This window comes from Nilaparvata lugens, chromosome X (genome assembly GCF_014356525.2).
Source record: "Nilaparvata lugens isolate BPH chromosome X, ASM1435652v1, whole genome shotgun sequence".
NCBI classification, from domain to species: domain Eukaryota; kingdom Metazoa; phylum Arthropoda; class Insecta; order Hemiptera; family Delphacidae; genus Nilaparvata; species Nilaparvata lugens.
Window position 1 is genome coordinate 63,530,917 of NC_052518.1, and position 21,749 is coordinate 63,552,665.

A 21,749-nucleotide genomic window follows, 5' to 3' on the forward strand; every position below is an offset into this window, starting at 1 on the left:
AGTTATGAATCAATTACACGAAACGAATATATTATATTTACAATAATAATGGGACGAATTTCCCATGATGACATATTCAAAAAGTAACAAATTAAACAAATAGGAGTGGCTAATTATGGATCAACTATCAAAAACGAAAAACAATGATCTGTCAACAATGAGATCTGTTTTGCAACTGAGCTCAGCTCCGGGCTGGGCTGCACATGCCTAGAGCGGAGGGGATGGCTCAAGTCGTGGGAAGCTAAAGGAAAACTAAAACTACTATACAACGAAACTGGCTTGAACATACACACCCCCTCCCCCCCGACTGAAAATTCATTTCCAGTTAGGGCTGAAACAAGCAAAAAAAAATAATAATAAAAAACACAACTAAACTATTGAGTAGGCAACGGGAACAACTTCGTTACCGGCCTTTTAAACTGCCCATTTTTCAACTGCAGCGATGCTACTTTGACCTGTCCATCGGTTCCAGGAAAGACCTCTTCCATAATACCGATAGGCCATTGCAATGGGGGTAAATTATGCAGATCGACAATCACTAGCTTACCAACGGTAAGGGAGGGTGACATCTTAGTCTACTTTTTACAAGTTTGCAACTCATGTAGATACTCTACTCTCCATCGTTTCCAAAAGGACTGAACCAATTGGTCAATCAACTCATATCGAGTGAGTCTCAGACACATCATCATGGGAAAAGCCTTCAGGGGTGTCAGCTTTAAGAAATGTGCAGGAGTCAGAGCGAGTGGCTCACGCGGATCTTCGCTCAATGGACACAACGGTCTCGAATTCAAAACTAACTCCACTTGGACCAACATAGTATTCAACTCTCTATAAGTAAGAATGTGAATATAATAGATCTAGAAATAGTTTCAATTTAACTCCATGGATTTCAGATTATTTATTCAGATGAGGTATTGATAGGAGAAAAAAATTGTACAAATTGATGATTTTAAGACCATATGATGTAAATCTTAAAGAGTATTACAAATCATTCAGAAACAGGTTGAAATCTGATTTGAGGAGACCTAAGGAATAGTACCACATGAATGAATTTGATGATTATTCTGGTAATGTGAGGAATCAATGGAGAATAGTTAATAGATTGATAGGAGAACGAGAACCCAAGGTGGAAGTTACTAGCTTATTAGTAAATTCGCAGACTGTCACTCACAAAGAACGTATTGCTAAAGAATTCAATTCATTTTTTATTAACATTTCTCAACAGTTACGAAACTCAGTTATTTTTACAGAAGATCACGAAGAAATAGATTCCCGCTTCACTTGTAAAGATATGCCACATTCATTATTCTTATTTCCGACTGACGAAAAAGCAATTAGTTGATCTAAAAAGCAATAAAGCCCCTGGAATTGACAACATTAATAGTTATATTGTAAAAAAATTGTCATTTATATTGCTGGAGTTCTGAGTGAACTTCTCAATTGGAGCATGAAGACTGGTGAATTTCCTGAATGTTTGAAGATTGCAATTGTGATCCCAATCTTCAAGCATAGTAACAGAGAAGAATTGAATTGTTACCGCTCAATATCGCTGTTGCCTGTTTTTGCCAAGATTTTCGAAAAGATAATAAAAATACGATTAATAAGTTTTCTCAAAAAATTTGATTATTTTAGTAAAAATCAACTTGGTTTGAGAGAGGGCTTGAGTACCGAAGATGGTCTGGTAACATTTCTTGAAGATATTTATAATAGTATTAATGAAGGTAAAAAATGTTCAGCCCTGTATGTATATATCACTAAAGCATTTGATACAGTAGACCACTCAATATTATTGAGAAAGTTGTATGCAGCAGGAGAACGAGGTTTATCTTATAAATGGTTTGAAAGTTATCTCACAAACAGAAAGCAGTGTGTAAGAATTGGTGGATGTTATAGTAATTTTGAAAACATTATATGTGGAGTTCCCCAGGGTTCTGTATTAGGGCCTATTCTATATCTTGTGTATATCAATGACCTATGTAATGCTAAACTAGATGGGAAATTGACTGCTTTTGCAGATGATACAGCACTTACATATTCAGGAGTTGATTGCAATGCATTATATGTGGAAATGAGTGCCGACTTGAGAGTCTTAAACTACTGGTTTAGTAAGAATTACATGGTAATGAGTGAAAAACTAAATATATGATTTTCAACCTAAGAGGAGATCTATTCTTTAATACATCATTGTCATATCACCGTTACTCATGTGCTGCTATAGATAACTGCAACTGCCTGTCAATTGAGACTGTGAGCAATATCAAATACCTTGGTCTAGTTATTGACTCAAATCTATCTTGGAAGAAACATGTAGCTAAATTAAAAAAGAGTTCTGTAGAGGGATTAGGAGTTTTTACATGTTGAGAGAGCTGTGCCCCACTGGTGTGATGATAAATGCTTATCATGCTCTCATTAGTTCCAGGATGAGTTATGGGCTCGTATTATGGGGTGGAACTTATGACTTATGACTCAACACTTTATCCCATCATAATTTTCCAAAAGTCCTTCATTCGTATTATAACCAGAACACCTAGAACTGATCATTCATGGCCGATATTTGTTCATCTCAAGATACTTCCAATAAAAAATCTTCATGTTTATAAAGTATTGAAGCTTTTTTTTCTTAGAGTTTGAATGAAAATCTCATTAGAGATGTGAGATATAACTTTAGACGGTTTATGGTTCAGGTTCCACATTCGAATTTAACGATATTCCAACATTCATATTATTTTAATGGTCCCAGATTGTTCAATCTAGTGTCGCAATATCTAAATTGCCAGGAACTTTCACATTCATTTCTGAAATGTTTGAAAGACTACCTGCTCAGTGTTAATGACTGTGAATGATTTCTGAAAATTGTAAGATGATATTCTTAAATTAGAAATTCCATCATTTATTATTATTAAATCCTGAATAATAATCTAATTAACATATCCTTTCTTAGAGTATGCATTTTGCATTGTAAATTTTCTATTTTTGGTTTTATCTCTGTATGCCTTTTATTTTTCATAATGTAATTACTTCATCCTTGTTTTCATGTGATGGGCTACCGTAGCAGAAAAAAATGTATTTTCTTTTAAGTTATAATCTATTATGCCAAGTTTATTTATAGAGCGGAGCGGCCTTACTCCTCTCAGTATGTTTAGTTGTTTTATTAGGAGTAGTACACCCCAATCGGGCTTATGCCTATGCTATGTGGTTGTCCACTTTTATTTCACATTTTTATATCTTTCTTTTTTATTCTGTATTATGTTTGTTTGTGAAATAAATGAATTAATTGATTGATTGATTGAAATAGGAGTGGCTAATTATGCTAATCAACTATCCAAACGAAAAAAACAATGATCTGTCAACAATGAGATCTGTTTTGCAACTGAGCTCAGCTCCGGGCTGCACACACCTAGAGCGGAGGAGATGACTCAAGTCTGGGAATGAAAACGATAACAGGACAAAATATCTTCCTCAGCACGATGTAGCAGATAAAGGAAAACTAAAACTACTATACAACGAAACTGGCTTGAACAACGTCTCTTTTTTAAAGTCTCTGCTTGCATCCTACATGCTCCAAAGGTGGCCCACACTAATTAGAAAAACATCCATTATAACAAACTGCCATCTGTTCAAGCTTAAAATACTAAAATTGTAGTTAAGCATTATGAAGTGCAGTAAAACCGAATCAGCATCATCAACCTTGATTCTTCCCGCGAACAAACATCAAACATTACCACTTCTAGACAAAACAAAAATTATAAGACCTGATGCCCTACCCACATCATCACCGGTAGAAGAAATCATAAATCGGTTGAAACCAAGATTCAGTTAAGACAATGGCATTAGGTTTTACTTTCAAACAGGTAAAGTAAGGTGAAAAGGCATCAACATTTTTATTCAAACTAGGAATATTTTGATGCAAAATTGTGTATTTTCACTGTTCGTTAGAAAGCATGTGTTAATCTCAGTGATATCCTTCACAAATTCACTAACCTCAACCATCACTAAGGATAAAGTTGATCTGTATACAAAGGTCATGCTCGGAACTAATGAGTGATTATAAACAAAGCATTTGTTCAACATTCATACACAGCATTTAAAGCGTTACTGCATTGACAGCGTTAGAGTGAACATCATCCACTAAATAGCAAGTATTTGAGACGGTGAGCAGGACGTCTGTCACATATGCTGGTCAGGTGTGGCGGTATCAACATAGGGATCGAGGACGTAGAATGTTTCAACAGATTTTTCATGAAACGAATGTTCGGCTTACCGCAGAATACGCCCAAGTATATTCTATATTTAGAAAGCCGGAAGGATATTATGTGACTGGAATTCATTACAAATACATATTAAAAGCACAGAGTAATAGTGGCTGGTGTAGTGAATGGAAACAATTATTTAATCAATTTAATGGTGGATGGGTAGACCCTATAGCCCTGGGAACTTGGTGGGAGAAAGCTTCAAATTCTCAGTTTCATCAAACATATCATAAGTTAATAAGTTTATTATTATTATTATTCTCTTTTTCACGCAGTTGCAGATAGCTTATGCGAAGAGGGGCAAAATTTATGCAACCTCTTGGCATTATTTTCTATTATTGATGGAGTATTTTACCAAATATGTTGGAGCGTTTGGCGTACTATGCGAGCTGTATCAAGCAGAACAGACTTCTGCATTTTCCCTACCAGAGTTTCTGAGACATCAATAGCCTTACAGCTCTCCACTGTTGAATTAAGAACCAGACCATTCACAGATATTACGATTGGGATTATTCTAACATTATTGAGCCCATACATATCTTTGAGCTCAAATGCTAGCTCTTGATACTTCCTCAATTTCTCACCTCTTGTTCTTTGACAATTTTCATCTGCTGGTATGGCTACATCAATTATCAAGGCTTCTTTTTGATTCATGTTTAACATTGGGATGTCAGACTTGTTATGAATGACTTGCCTGTCAGTGATCATTTGAACATCCCAATAGATCTTAAACCGGTTTCTCTCAATAAATGCAGGAGGAGAGTAAGAATAGTATGGGGGCATTTATTCAAAGAAGTCAAATTCCTGCTGCAATTTCAGGTGCACTATTTTTGCAACATTATTATGTCGCCTCAAATACTCTTTTGGTGCCAATATTGAGCAGCCTGAAACTATGTGCTGAATACTTTCTACTGCAGCATTTATCACTTATGCTCAGATCTCTGATGATATGTCTTCTATAGGCATTGGTAGCGACAACCTGATCCTGCATAGCAATTATAAAGCCTTCTGTTTCTGGAAAAAGACTTCCATCTGTCAGCCACCTGCTTGGAAGGTCATGATTATTATGATCAGAGTTCAGATGCTTACAGTAGCGCCCATGCAGTTCCCTCTGTTGCCATTCTGCCTTGTAATCATGCACTGTCAAGGGCTCTCGACCATTAGGATTCCTCAGGTTAAGTGCAGTATAATTTTCATCCAGTCGGCACACTTCCCTGAGGAGATTTGTGTTAGCAGAAATGAAATACTCTCTTAGTCTTTTCTCTTGTTTTGCACACAGATCTGAAACCCTGGACAAGCCCCTGCCACCCAGCTTCCTTGGCATATATAGACGACTCATCGATGATCTTGGGTGATGCACCCTGTTTTTCGTCATTTGAGTCCTCACAAGCCTGTCCATTTGTTCCAGACGAGTGTCAGACCACTTCAGAGCACCAAAACTGTAGGTCAGAGATGGGATAACCCAAGAATTTATTGCCTTAATCAGATGCTTTGAAGGCAATTTAGATTTCATGACTCTACTTAGTCTTCTCTTAAATTCAATTTCCAAGTGGCTGAACACTTCAACACGAGAGATTTTCAAATGCTGGTGGAGTCCCAAGTATTTATATGTCTGTCCTATTTGCAACTGCCCTATTTCATTTTCCAGTGTCAACATCCCTTCTGCTGTATTTACTACTTTACCTTTCTTCACATGCAGTACTGCACACTTCTCCAATCCTAATTTCATTTTGATACTCTGGCTGAAAGTAGTGACTAGCTAAAGCAAATTCTCAAGCTGCTCTGGTGACTTGGCATAAAGTTTCAGGTCATCCATATAGAAACTGTGTGATACTGTAAGCTCTCTTGAAACATTGAGCTTATATCCATATGGGGAATTTCTCATAAACAAACTAAGAGGATTTAAGGCCAGGCAGAACCAGAGAGGGCTCAGACTGTCACCCTGGTAAATTCATCTGACAACCTTGATAGCACCTGTTTGAAATTGATCCACTCCATCCCCAATACACAGCCTGACACTCCACTCAGTCATGGCTAGCTTCAAAAAGTTGACAATACCTGAACTGACTTTATAAAGTTGGAGAACATGCACCAGCCAACTGTGTGGGACGGAGTCAAAGGCTTTTGCATAATCTATCCAGGCAATGGATAGATTCCTCTGCTTAGCACTCGCCTGACCAGCAATGAAGGAGTCAACAACTAGCAACTCCTTACATCCTTTTGCTCCCTTCTTGCACCCAAGTTGTTCTGGGGCAATTATACAGTTCTCTGTAGTATGCTTCTCAATTTTTGTGGTGATAATGGAGGTCAAAAGCTTGTATACACTATTCAAGCAGGTGATGGGCCTGTAATCTTTGGGACCGAGTTCACCGTCTTTCTTAGGTACCATATAGGTCAAGCCTGATGCAAATCCTGCTGGAATCTCTGACTCGGAATTTAGAAGGTCATTGAAGCACTTTGCAACAACAGGATGGAGGCTTGAAAAATTTTTGATAAATAGTTTTGACCTTCTAAAACTATTATTATTATTATTATCATTATTATTATTATTATTTATCATAAGTTGAGAACCAATAATGCAGTTATGCAAGATTATAATCATAAGAAGAATGATTAGCATAATTTTCAGAGCGAGAGGGTCATTATTGCCCTTGAATTTTAGAGTAGATAGGGGGAAAATATCTATATTTGTTCACTTTGTCAAGAAATTGAAGACATTTTTTTATCATTTTATAGGAAAATGTAGGGTTCTATCAGAATACCGAGTAAAATGGTTTGGATTCTCGGTGATGACGGACGAAATGGTTCAAGAGTATTTTAAGGTAAGAACTGGAAGAGTCTAGCAAAATATGTGGATGTCACATTAAGGTGAAACAGCATGGAAAAAATTTTGATTCTAGTCCTATAGATAGCAGCACTGTTGGGGTCAAATTACTTCTTGTGATATGGAAAGCTCCTTGTGGATGAACTTAATTTCTGAAAATAGCTATTATAATGCTTTCGGATTACAGAATAGCTATTTATTTATTAAGAGCGTAATGTGCAACTTTATCGCTTGCGCAAAACAAGTTTACAAGTAACAACTTTATTGTTTGCAAGAGCGACAAAGAAGCTTTACGCGCGAATTACATACAACATTTTTTCTTCAACTGCACAAACCTGTTAAATTACAGTATTTCAGTTCTCAAATACCACAAATTATTGAATTACTCCTATGAATTGATTTAATAGTGAAATTGACTAATTTATTCAGTCAATTCCAAAAATAGTAATTAATTTTCCATTACCTATATATTTTTGAATTACAAAAAAGAAAAAACAGTATTATCAAATGTAAAAAAATTTGTCGGGAATGAGGTTCGAACTTTGGGCAGTTATAGCAGAATACACACGTCATATCAGCGCCTTATCCAACTTTGCCACCAGTCCTTACAGAATACATGCGCCAATATTCACAAATGAGTTCGCATTTTTTAATGTTTGTTCACAGTACGATAATTTGACACAGTTTTGATTTCACTACTAAAGATAATAATTATGAGAATGCATAATATATTTGCCCACAAATGGATATTTTCAATTCAAACACAATTTATTCGATATACTACTATTACTAAATGATACCAGTAGTGTTTGGAAACTTGGAAAGCACAGATTCAACCTACTTGATATTGTTATTCTTGTTGATTGTATAATTATTACAGTTTCGAAATAAAAGACCTGATCCTATTGATTCTGTATTTTCTTGACGAAGGTTCTGATTTTGTTGAATATTTTTTGGAAGTTCAACCAATATCATTGACGGATTGTTATTTTCTTTTTGTGGACTTCGAAGAATTTTGTGACTCATTGTATTTTTTGTTCTTAGACTGTCATCGATGTAGCCTTCAGCTACAGAAGTGCTTTTCTAGCTGCCGTGACGTTTTAATTGAGTTATATCACCCCCTCCATTCATCAACAATGTAGCTGACATGCGACGAAAGCAATTCCCAGTATAACGTGAAGGTTCTGGCAAGCCTAGAAAATGTGCAATTTCAGATGGAATTTTTGCAATTTTATTCATTCCGACTGTCTGATTCGTGCAAGCCCCACTCCTGTAATTAAGGAACAAACAATTTGGATTTTTGGGCCTCAAACGGAAAACCGCCTACATAGCTTTAAATAATCCAAACTACTATTAGTACCATTGTTGGTGATTGTGAAAATTCTTGTTTTATGTGTCTTTGTGACCGAAATGGTAACAATCACTACAGAATTCTTATCTTCAACATCACTCATTTCCAATTTGACTAGTTCTTCTCTACGGCAAGCCCCTGTGTGCCAAGCGCTATTTTTTAATTCAGGCCTTTTCCCAAGTTATAATAGTAAATTTAATACGCAATAGACTAGAGCCATTATTGTAAGTGAGTTAGCGAAATAAATTGTTTTCACCTCTCTATTATGAACGGCCATGACTTCGAGTTTCCCAGGATAGATATTTAAAAAATGTGGCTCCGAGTTGTCGAGGAATGTAGATTATGGAATAATTATCTCTAAAACTTTAGCCTTCCTGTCGCGACATAGAGTACGATAAGTTGGAAAACAGCAAGTATTACAATTATAACAAACTAATGATTTTGCAGTTACTATTTTGTCCTAAGGCTCTAGAAGCCACACGACGATTGGTCAAATTGATTCCCTTCGCCCAATAGGAGACCTGTTTCTAAATACAGTAGTGGGGCGATTCCCTAGCCGAGAGACCAGATTACGTTTCAGAGGACACTTTGCTGGGAGCACTATGAGAGTAAAGATGTAGTCATTATGTTTCGCCCTTTTTGGGCAAGTTCATATTATTAGTTAATATAGGAGTTAGTTTTATTTTTATTGAAGTTTAAATTTTCTAGTGTCCTGAAAAGTTTGTCATGTCCTGAAAAGTTTGATTGTGTTTCTTCATCATGTAGGAATAATTGTTTCTTCAAATAACCGCTAAGGTACGTAAAATAAGGTTGAAATATAATTTAGGGAATTTAATTCATTGAAACTTCCATCAGACTATTGTAACAACAAAGCCTGTTATTTTTCAAGTTGATAATATTGATTGAGAATAATCCTTTTGATTTTATTAGTAATGGAAGATAATTATAATTTTTTTCTAAAGAAGTACAGAAAGTAGAGAAGAAAGTTTTCAGTTATGTTACATTTGAGTTATTGTTTCTGAAGATATATTATTGTAGAGTATTGCTGAAAGTCAGGAAGATAGTATTCAAATTGGAATGAGATTTTTAAGTTTATGTTCATATTGAGTTTTTGACTTGCCAAAGTTTTATATTTTACTGACTGTGTTTTCTCATGGCATTAAGGCTTTAAACTGAACGATAATTTATTAAATTATGACAGAACTTTTGAATTATTTGTGAAGGAAGATCCATTAATTCTTATACAAAGAATCAGTAGTTAAAAGATGAAAATCTATATCAAATGAGGATTCAAATAGAATGAGGGAATTCAAATAATCTGTAATCAATAGATAACTCCTTTTTTAGCTTTTTATGAATTGTAGGAAGAGTTAGAAATTAATGCTGTAATACATTTATTTAAAGCGGTTCATGTGTGACCCCAAACCAACTTCATGTTTCACCCCTTCAAAATGCAGCTTTAAGACTCAACTTCATACCATCATGGACTCCACGAGCAAGATATTTATGTCGTAAGAGGTCCCGAGGATGATACCTGACCAGAACTGACGTAAGGCCGTTTCGGGAGACGGAGGTTCCGCATCGCAAGATGACTTCTTGACATCATCAACTCAATCATGAATTGAAATAGTACAGACTCGGATTCATTTTCTAGATGTGCTGGCTTTAAAATCCTGAAAATTTTCTTCAAAATTATTTTACTTTCAACTCAACTTTTAGAAGATAACGCCGAAATAACAAAATAACATCGAAAGAAAACACGACGGAAACCATCAACAAAGTGCAGTTCAGTGAAAAAAGGGTCATACAATAATGTCAAAGTGCGGGTTTGAAATTGGTGTATGGGGTTATCGACGAAATTTGGGTTCTTTGGGTTCTTCTGTTTTGAGTTTTGTTTTGAAATAATTTATTAATATTAATTATCAATATTTGCAACTGATATTATTTGGTTTGATGACGTATTAATATCTAACGTGAGGATAGTAATGCGCCTCCAGATCAGAGGATGAAGGTAGTGTAACGTGTAAAATTTAATATGATTCTTATTCTCTTTCGTGTCAGTATTGTTGATATGTTGTTTGTTTTGAAATATTGTAGTGTTAAAATAGTGAACGGCGATTGAATCAGGCATGGCAAAAACTTATTGTAGTTTTTCTGGCTCCAACCCGTTCGCCTGCATGAATTGAAATAGTATAGACTCGGATTCATTTTCTAGATGTGCCGGCTTTAAAATCCTGAAAATTTTCTTCAAAATTATTTTTATTTTATTACCTTCATAATAGTTAGGCACACCTGCTATCCCGAAGATCAAAACAACTTTCTTCATCAAATAAATCTTATTTGGAGCTTCTAGCAAAAATTGAGTCACGTTGCTCTCACTCAAAGTTTTGGACTTGATTGCCTTATATCCTACAGACTGTTGCTTAAGAAAAGGAATCAATTCATAAAAGACACCTATATCAATGTATTTTTTTACTTTCAACGTAGATTTTAACATTGAGTATGTACTCCATAAAGTGGGTGGCTTCATTCACTTGGATTTTTGTGAGAAGTACACCAATAGCACATTCTCAGATATTTTTTTAACTTTATATTCGGAGCACCAATTCACGAACTCATTGTATTTCTTCTCATAAATATCCTTAGATTTTTGTGGCAGCAAATCTAGAGATACTTCTTTTGCTTATATTTGGCGGAGTTAATAATAATTCGTCTCCACTGATATCCATCATGGCTGCAGAACCAGTACAATTACCGACTTTTAGGTAAGATCTGACCTACTTTTGGCGAGTTGCTTATCATCAGCTGATTAACGAGCGTAAAGAAACTCTTTTGCGCATGCGCGAATGATTAGCGAGCGTAAAGTAAATCTACTGTGCATGCGCAGATAGTTAGTGAGCAAAAAAGTAGATTATCCTCAGAAATAAGCTGTTTTAAGAGTAGAATTCAGTATGTAAATTCTTTATTTATGCGCAGTTGTAGAAAAAATAAATTTGTAATTGTAATATTGTTCCCAAAACAAAAACTATACATATAGCTCTGGACGTGTGTGATTTCATCGGTTTATTATTGAAAAAGATTCATTGTTTAAATGATGAGTTCAAATTATCATTGTATTAATTCATTTCATAAATTATTATTTGCAGGTTTGATTGATGAGTGAAAAGAATTTACTTTGTATCAATGTATAGTTGATATCTCTATAATAATAATTATTCAGGCTTCTCAAATGAACTGAAAATGACTAGTAGTTCGGAGAACAGTAGAAATCACTACACTCACTAACATTACTACTCATTTATACGACCGCCTATTCACACACAAACACACATACAATTGGATTTGGAGTATGATGATATATGCAATAGGATCGGTGGAGGAAGCTGAGGAATAGAAGCTCTTTACACTTTTGAGTTAGTATTCACGGTTGAAGAGATGAAAAATCTGAAACTTGAAATGTGGAACTTGGGGGGAAAAATGATCTAATTATATAAAATTCAAAATTTTCAACATATGATATGTATGAAATAAGACCGCCTTGAAGGGCTGGAAAATAGTTCAAAAAAGTATCTTAATTTTTTGAGCTAGGATGCACGGTTGAAGAAATAAAAAATATAAAACTTGAAAAGTAGGGCTTTCGTCAAAAAAATTTGAATTCCAAAAATTGAAAAAAATTGAACATGTGATACCAGAAATAATACCGCTTTGAAGCGCTGAGAAGAATGAGCCCAATTTGAACCTGATCCGATAAAGTATTGAAAAGTTAGGTTGATTTTTAGGGTAAAATTTCCGAATAAAGAGCCGCCATCTTGAAACGGGGGTGAATTTAAAAATTTTAAATGTATACGTTTCTGTGCCTTGTTTCAAAGTACTCGTATACCAAATCTTATTCAAATCGGACTATAACTTCGACTGTAACTGCGGTACAAACAAGCAAACAGACAAACGCCGATTGACTTGAAACAGAATTCGCTGCACTCATTCAATAAGAGTCTATTGCTTAATCTCATTCTATAAGCATCTACTGACTACTGTGCTATGAGTGACTGACATTAGTGCTAACTTTCCAGTTGCCTTATCAAGTTTATTGAGTGCTATCGCATGACATTGTGTAACTTGTTCACTTTGTACCGTGAGAACTTTTACAAAAATTTGAAAGATAAGGATGAGATTTAGATAAAATAACTATCAACTCCAGCTGACGGCTTTGGCTATGCCTAAGAATTTTTGGATTATTTTGAACTATTGTATTAATTGGTAATCAATGACATTGTATTTTATTTGATCTTATTTTGTATTGTTTTGAAGTGAACAATAAATTCTCTATCTATCTATCTATCCATATAGACCTATGCTGTTATCATAGTTCTCATCACAAAAGCAATAAGATATAACTTAGTCTACGAGAGATCTGGAGGAAGAAAATTGGCAATTGAGCGATGGATTAGAGACATAGTATTGCCATTATCATGATTATAATCCAAGCCTCTATAAGCATCCAGACTATAACTGAGTCAGACATAAAATCCTCAAGTTTCACTCATGCTTGATTGTAATGGATACCAATTAAGAAATGTATTGAGCATTAAAATATTAAAAACATGGAGAATTCATAAGTCTTATCTATGAGAAATAGAATGACTCTCTGGCAAGAATGAAAAGCATTTCAAGTGACATAAAAATAAAGGAAAAAATAATAGAAGCTACTGCACTACCTTCAATTCAATTCAATTTATTACTTGTCATGGCTAAACAATGGTAAGCATAGACAATAGTAACGTACATTAAAATTTTAACATTCATTTACAAGGTAAGACTAGATAAATTTTTAAAATTGTGAAAATATAATATTTGAAAACTTATAAATAGTCAGTTAAAACTCATACTTATAAAGAAACAATAAAATCTGGAAACATTAACATTGCACTCGATAGTTTCTTATATATTTTTTCAGTCATATTTTGTTTTTCTCTAATCAGTTTATTAGGGATTGCCAACTATAGGGACACTGGGCTATCAACCAGATTTTCAGTCTTGTCCTGAAAACTGTCAGTGTTTGAGCCTCTTTCAAGTGGTTCGGCAACGAATTAAATACTTTCTTACCCATATGCTGTGAGCTAGATTTGTAAAAGGTCGTTCTGTGTGGCTCAATTCTCAACGCACCTCTGGATCTTGTGTTATGACTATGGATATTTTACCCTGTTGTCCAATTTGTCTTGTATTTGAAGGCAAAGATAGATACGTAATATATATATAAAGAGCAGGGACAGTCATTATTGCCGCTGATCGGAAGAGAGAACGGCATTAGGATCTTGGTGGCTTTCCAAATATAATTCGAATTATTCTCTTTTGCTCCCTAAAGACCGGCAGAGAGTTTCCTGAGCCCCCCAAAAAATTATTCCATAGGACAGTAGAGGCTCGAAGTATTCATGGTAGGCTTGACACCAGAAAAGCTGCAGAATTCAGTTATTTCAGGAGTGAATCAATGTGACAACTGCCTCTCGGTCGAGCATACTAGATAGCCTTGACACCAGAAAGGCTGCAGAATTCATTTTTTTCAGGAGTGAATCAATGTGACAACTGCCTCTCGGTGGAGCATACTAGATAGCCTTGACACCAGAAAAGCTACAGAATTCAGTTTTTTCAGGAGTGAATCAATGTGAACAGTCCATGACAAGCCTTGGTCAATTGCCAATCCCAAGAAACTGGCAAAAGAGGAGGACTGCACATCCTCACCATCTATACTGAATTGTACCAAACTTGGAGGTGATATATGAATCTGAAATTCAATAAAAGATGTTTTGGTAATATTCACCCCCAACTTATTTGTCTTTCACCAGTTGGTCACCTCACAAAGAACAGCATTTCCAGTCAACTGAAGTTCTTCTATTTTTTTAGCCGTTATGAGGAAATTTGCATCGTCAGCAAAAAGAACAGACTTGGCTGAATGAACATTAGCAGGGAGGTCGTTCATATATATATAAGAAACAGCAGTGGACCCAGTATTGAACCCTGTGGAACTCCCCTCCCTATAGGACAAAGCTTAGATCTAAATTTAGCATTCATAACTGCACCCTCCATGCCCTCAATCTCCACAACTTGGCTCCTCCCACTCAGATAGGATCTTATCAGAGATAGGCAGTTACCATGGATCCCATAGTAATAAAGCTTTCTGATAAGAATCTCATGGTCCAGGCTGTCAAATGATTTTTTAATATCAACAAAGAAAGCCAGTACTTTGTGACCACAATCTAGAGATGAATAATTATCACTTATGAAGTCCTCCAGAGCATCAACAGTTGACTTCTTGGGCTGAAATCCATACTGAGACCCTGGAAAGAGATTGTTTCCCTGAAAGTGTGCAAACAAAAGGTCAGAAATTCCACTCTCCCAAATCTTTGACAATGAGTTTGAGTTAGCTATTGGTCTATATTTATTAACTTCCTTCCAAGAGCCTTTTTCGAAAACTGGTTTGAGTTTGGAAATTTTGAAGCAAGACGGGAATGATCCAGAGGTAAGTGACTCACTCAGTAACTGGGTCACAAGACCACTGATACATTGAAAGAACTCCCTCAGTATCCTTGATGGTTTATCATCAATTCCACTTGACATTTTCTTCTTCAACCTAACAGGCATATACATAACCTCCTGTTCAGTCCACACTGAGGGCTCATAAATAACGTCATTTCCAGAATCTGAGTTTGCAAGCAGTGTAATGGAAGAGGGGTTATCCTCATGATCATCATCATGTCCAGAAGAGGCCACTACGGAAAAGTAATCACTGAACGCCTCAGCAACCTCACTCAGAGAGTCAACTGTGATACCACCAGTCTCAATTGGATAGTTGACATCGTTTATGGAAGGGAGTTCCTTATTAATCAACATCCAAATCGCCTTTAATTATTTGTTCTCAGCTTCATCAATCAATCTTTTTGAGTAATCTGTCTTGAGAGATCGAATAAGTTGCCTGATTTCAGAGCTGATCCTTTTGGATAGTCACAATGGAGCTCATTCCAAGGAAATGCTTCCACAAACAAATGATGGTCTCTCTTCCTATTACAGAGATAACTTGAATGAGCATTCGACCATAATGGTCCTCTATTGTGCTTGCGAACCTTTAACTCTTTCACAGGAAATGCCATTTCAAAAGCCCAACTAAAGTTACTGACGAAGTAATTCATTTTAGCATCCAGGCACATATCATCCACCTTTTATAGTGTTGTGGCAAAAACATGAGCACTTCCACTTAGCACTGGCATTGGCATTGGAGGCAATGGTTGGCGGTATATGCTGCCAGTACAAACGTCGCGCTCTTGAGTCAGCCGTCTTCCTCACGTATATCTTGCCATCCCTCACCAATGCGTGTGTCAGCTTCCCTGCCTTCACGATGTTCTTTGCCTGCTTCAGAAGATCTTTGTTGCACTTGTTCAAGTGTACATTGAGGTAAGCAGGAGTTGTCGTGAAAGAGGTCGATACGTCTGCCGCTCTTATCCTGATGGTCCTAGCCGCCTTCAGCCACTCAGCCCTCACTGGACGACATACAAACAGAACAAATATTGCCGCCGAAAAATTGTTTCTCGAGGGCGGTAGTCGATGCGCTATTGATATATCATCTGATTTATAACTAATCTTCAGAGCTTGAGCAACCGCATGCAAAGGAACATAATACATCCTCATCCTTCGTGACAGGAATTCCCGGGTTCTCGATGATTCGTAATTTTGAATATTGTTCAGCTTCCATAGTCATCCACTTTAGATCACTTATATCTTTGGTGAACTTGCTGTTGTCCACCTTTAACTTGCTTCACTGCGACCTCAACTTTACATTCCCGCTCTCAACAAGTGATACTTTTTCTCAGGACTTTTGAACGGAAATTGATTGGAGCAGTACTTTTAGGGCCGGTTTCCGAGCTTGGGATCTGTAAGTTCTGGACTTACAGAGTCCAGGACTGAAATAAGCTCTCGGGTCTAATTTGACTTTCTGAGTCACGATTTTATCTTCTAAACTCCGGGGTCTATTAAGTTTTGGACTTATTTGAGTCCAGGACTTGAAGCAAAAATCATGAGGGAGAATCTCAATATTTTGTTGTTGTATTGTTGGCACCATAGCCTACAGCAGAACAGCTGATTGAAGCGGGCTAATTCAAATGAGCATGCTGTCCAAACTATTTTGTAACAATTATTCCATCAAAATACACTTCAATTACTTTGTGGGCCTATTCATAGCAAAACCGAACCTTTTGAAACATGAATGAATAAACATTACATTTTACGTTATGCTATTATTGCTCATTGATTTCAACCAGTGATTTTGGAATGAAAATATTAGTAGGCTATTGAGATGGAAAACGTACGATATTTGTTTTGAAAACTGGAATAATAATTTATTATTGATATATTTTTATTATTAATATACTGAATCGGACATTGATTAATAACATTCACATTGGAATATCAAATTCAAAGTCAATCCTTGTATTATTTTTTTGAAAATTTTTAGGTTATGTCACAGTCGTAAAATAAGGTTAGTTTTTCACACATAATTCTGATAGAATTTTATTTTAACCTTCTAGTCGTGACCCTGGGTCCCAGGGACCCGGGCAATTTTTGTTTTAGTTTTAATTTTGCTTCCGTTTGCTTTATTGTCTATTGTGATCCATGTAAATTCATGTCAGTAGACATTTAAACTTGATGTAGAGTGTTAGTCTGTTCTCTGTGACTACGAAATGACGTTTCTAGATGCTCCCAGGGACCCAAGGGTCACGACTAACATAACTTTTTTTCCATTTTTTTTAAATGCACATTTTTATGCAATAGTGATTGGATTCAAGCAGTCAATATGTTTATTTTAAACAGAGACTTCGAAGAATGTACAAATTGACTTCTAGATCTTTATTTTAATGACATTAGTGATGCTAAAAATAAATTAATAGTTCAAGATAAGAATACTGACCCTGAGTGGGATGATAGTGAAACCAATGAACTTCAGGTGATTCCAGGAATACTAAACCTCCCCTAAAAGAGAACTTCATGAGACCTTATATATTTTTAATGTTTCTAGTATTGTTCCATGCAGGTTTTAGTATTTATAACAGTATTTATCACTATAATTTCATAAGTCTTGCAGAGATTGTGCAACATGAAATTGAGGGTAGGGTAAAAACTACCCTAAGAGTGAACTATGACTTTCGAATTTTTTGCTATCTTTCTAGTAGTGTTGCATGTAAGATCCATCATAGTATTCAACACACTATAATTTTTTGTTCACTTTATATAAAATAATAACCAAACGTCAGTTTTCACTCCCCTGAAAATGCAAAGTTTCACCAATTTATTTTTATAATTATAATAAAGATCGATTTATGCTTTACATAATTGCTCAATGCGTAAATCAATAATCCTTGGACATATTAGAGTTATAGAATAACATTATAACTTAAAATATATTGAAATATTCAATATTAAAGAAGTGGGTCCCTCAGACCCAGGGTCACGACTAACGCCAGAAAAAAAATAGAGTCACGACTAGAAGGTTAAAATAGACTTACAGACTATAAATAAATTATGAATTTATATGTACTAATCCAAATACTTAACGTATTCCAAGACATCTATTTGGCTACTCATCTACTCCAGAACAATAACTCAGATGTTTTTGCTCAGTTTAAGTCCGGAGCTTAATTTTAAAACCTACCTCAGTCGAGGGTTTAAAATCATTCTGTTTTAAGTTCTAGACTTAACGATTTTTGATAAATCCTTGACTCGGAAAGTGGCGAGAATCTAATTCAAGTCCTGGACTTATTAACCCTTCACTCAGAAAGCGAAATTATAAACTCCAGTGTCTAACGTGATTTCTAAACTCTAGGGTCTATTTGAGTCCTCGACTTTGTTAACGCTCTGACTGAAAAAGCCAACTTTCTGGCTCCAGAGTTCAAATCTAGTTAAAGTCTAGAACTTAGCTAAATCCCGAGCTCGGAAACCGGCACTTATTTTATTAAAATGAGAACACGTTTCCAATTGAATTCTATAGGGGGATTCACAATGTGTATGTGTCAAAAAATAATAATTCATTGTTGGATGAGTAGACTTATGTTATTTTATGATCTCGTTATGGAATATCTTCATTCATACTTTGTTGTTTTTTTCTCAAATTCTTATTATGGAATGTAAAATTCGACCTATACTTGAAACAAAAAAGCCTTTGATATTATACGGTAGTTACATTTTTTGTATGAGGTATTTCCTAATGCCGGAATTTTAGTTGGAATTAAAGATAATAGAATGTGATAGAGCTGTCTTCCAGCAAAGTGAAGCGATCTTAACCCCCAACTCTCTGGATGGCTACCTCTTCAATGCATTATCAAGGCTTTCGCCTTTTTATGGCAAGCGTTACATAAATCGTCAATATCTCTAGTTCTGAAAAAATATCGAAGGTGAATTGATTTGGATGACTCCATAACATAGTCTCCTACGATTAATGTACCACACCTATTTTTGCAAATGTTTGAAAGTTATCCGTGTACAAACTAAAATAGTTTGATATTCAACGTTGCATACCATCCAATTCAAGCACGCTCCTGCTTTGTATTCGGCTATTAGCAAGACAGCTCTATTACATTCTATACTCTCTGGATGAAATTATAGTCGGTAATATAATGCATTCATCACATTTTCATTGATGTTTGCATTGAAATCGATGAATAAACAGTCACTCTCATCTAAAAATAATATTACTGCAAAATATGAATGGTTCAATAACTATACACTTCATAAAACTCAGCCTGACTCAATGAAATTTGTTATAATTTTTTTATCAGTATTTTTTTTTCATCTTTTTCACTTTCATAACAAAAGACTGATGTATTCTGTTTGGTACGCAGGTATAATCCATTCATCAACAAAAACGGTTCAAATGCTCCTTGGAAAATTAAGATCTTCGCTCATAGTGTCATTCACCTGTGCCTGATTGATTTTTGAAATTTGTTTCTATTTTTGTTTACCATTTTATGCAGTACTGTATTCTTTTATCCCCCTCACTTTCATAACGTGTACTAGTAGATATTTTGTGTATTGAAATATTTATTCATTATAAAAAATGAGCTGAAATTGTATACTTGAAGGATTTCTGATCAAATTTTGTCCTTACATTTTCATACTTTTTTGCCCTTACATTTCCATACTTTTGTTCAAAAGGCTAAATTCTGTGTGGTATTCAAAGTTGCTTGAATGTTCTTAATCCACAGAATATCATTCTAACAGTATCATCAAATAATTTATAATCTTCAACTTATAAACTATCAAGTTTTAAAAATGTTTCATTATTTTAGGGTCCCTCATACCCTTCATAGGGTCATAGGGTCATAGAGTAGGTTTATATCTTACCCCTCATAGGGTATGAGAAGTAAGACATAGAGAAGAAGAGAGGATGTAGGAACATAGGCTTAGGAGGATTAAGAAGTAAAATGAAGTTAAAACAAATTGAAGTCCGTAATAAGTGAACGAGGCCTGATAATGATGCCCTGTAGTGGTATTCGGCCACATGTTAAAGTTTGTCCAGCGGTTTTTGACGTACTTTCACGATTTCGTGGAGCAAGGATGGAGGTAATCGAGATTAAGGGAATTGGTAACAACGAAGGGGTATTTAATTGAGGTTCATAGAATTCGGCATAGCATGGGTATCAAGAGCGGTGAGAGGATTGCAACAACAGTTCAAGTAGCCTACACGACTCAAGTTCCAGCGAGAGAATGTCGGGAACGAGCAGTTACAGTCAACTTAGCAAGATAAGATGTACACCTTCTAAATCGTATAAAATATTGATGACAAATTGCATAGTTACATTGTTCAAGATTTTAATAATTCTGAATTGAATGTCTTATATCTAACCTACTATCAATACTTGACAATTATATTTTTATATCGTTGCATATTGAGGGAAAACACTAGGTGATGTGACTAGAATGAAGTTGGTTCTCTTTCGATGCAGATTTTGAAATTCCTCAAGTTATTTGATGTGCTAAAAATTCCATTCAATCATATTATTTGCAATTTATGTTACCTCCCAATCGATTACTCAACAAAACTAAATCTTATTTTACTTGCAATGTTCATTTTTTTAGTCACAGTAATGACATTTTTTGATTTAATCAGTATTGGGAATAGGATTTGGCAGTAAAACATCAAAAATCGGAGAAAACTTTTACAAAATTCAAATTTATTATGTTGGACAGCTTTCAAAAATTTGAATATGTCTGAACATAGTCAAAACTGAACATAGTATGCTCCAGGAAATGTTATCAATCTAATTACTGAAGATTAATTGTAATGAGTTTGATTCCACTTTCAAACTTTTATATCGTCGCTCCTGAAAAATAGCAAATCTTGAGAAAATAATGTCGTTGTTGAAATAAGTGAGCGCTTTATTTTCCAAGCATTTCCCCTTCTCTGAGGGGGAGAAGGGCATTCCTCGGAAAGGCTTCTCTCTGGTACTGCCAATAAGAGAAGCATGGTTATTGGTCGTGCTTGGACCAACGGATATTGATTGAGGGTTGGTGGAGGAGAATAATGCTGTGTGCATCACAACTAATATTCGTCTCTCTCTCTCAAGGGAAATGTTTTCCCCAGCGGGAAAATGTTTCACTTTAGTCTAGAGATGCGTGAATAACAATTGACTGATTTAATAACTGGAGTGATTTTGTATGAGCAGGAGGATGAACTGAGGAAGTCTGGAGATCCAAAATTTGCTCACCTCACCGAAGATCTTCATGTTGAAATCACATCGTATGCTCCACCCGCCGAAGCTCATGCTAGAATTGCTTATGCTTTGGCAGAAGTTCGAAGGTTTCTTGTACCGGTAAATAAAAAACATTTTTGAATCCATAAAATACAGAGAGTAAGGGTGTGTGCGTTTCTTTGTCTATCCATTCAATCATAGTTTCCATTGAGGTTTTTCGGAATTCATGGTTGAAAGTTTCCAACTTCACAATAAAGATTTTTCTTTTAAATAATATCATAAAATTTACTGACTACGACAACCATGAACACGTGATAATATTGTCTAATGATTTTTATTTTCGACTGGTTCCCCTAAAGTATTGGTGATCCAAACATAGCATACTAGCACAGATAAGATAGTATGGAACCAATTCTGTCATTATATTCGTTAGTCTTAGTATAGTTACAATAATTAGGATTGAAATAGGTAACGATAGTTTATCTATCTAGCTATCTAGCTTTGGGTAGATGGCAACTCAACAAACGCACTGACATATTGATGTCTCTGTTTTCTGATTCCAAAACCACATTCTATATGCTTTGATGTTTGAT

General features: G+C 35.4%; 1 protein-coding gene across 4 annotated transcripts in view; it reads left to right on the forward strand.

Moving 5' to 3' along the window:
- LOC111053607 (KH domain-containing, RNA-binding, signal transduction-associated protein 2) overlaps nucleotides 1-21,749 on the forward strand; it is a 1,288,254-nt gene that overhangs the window by 1,189,604 nt on the left and 76,901 nt on the right. For 3 of the 4 annotated variants that reach the window (XM_039441331.1, XM_039441334.1, XM_039441332.1), the window contains one exon: nucleotides 21,130-21,276. The exons of the other annotated variant lie outside the window; for it this stretch is intronic. In XM_039441331.1, the coding sequence (XP_039297265.1) occupies nucleotides 21,130-21,276 (147 nt within the window). The remainder of the gene's footprint in view (nucleotides 1-21,129; nucleotides 21,277-21,749) is intronic. 4 annotated transcript variants of the gene reach the window in all.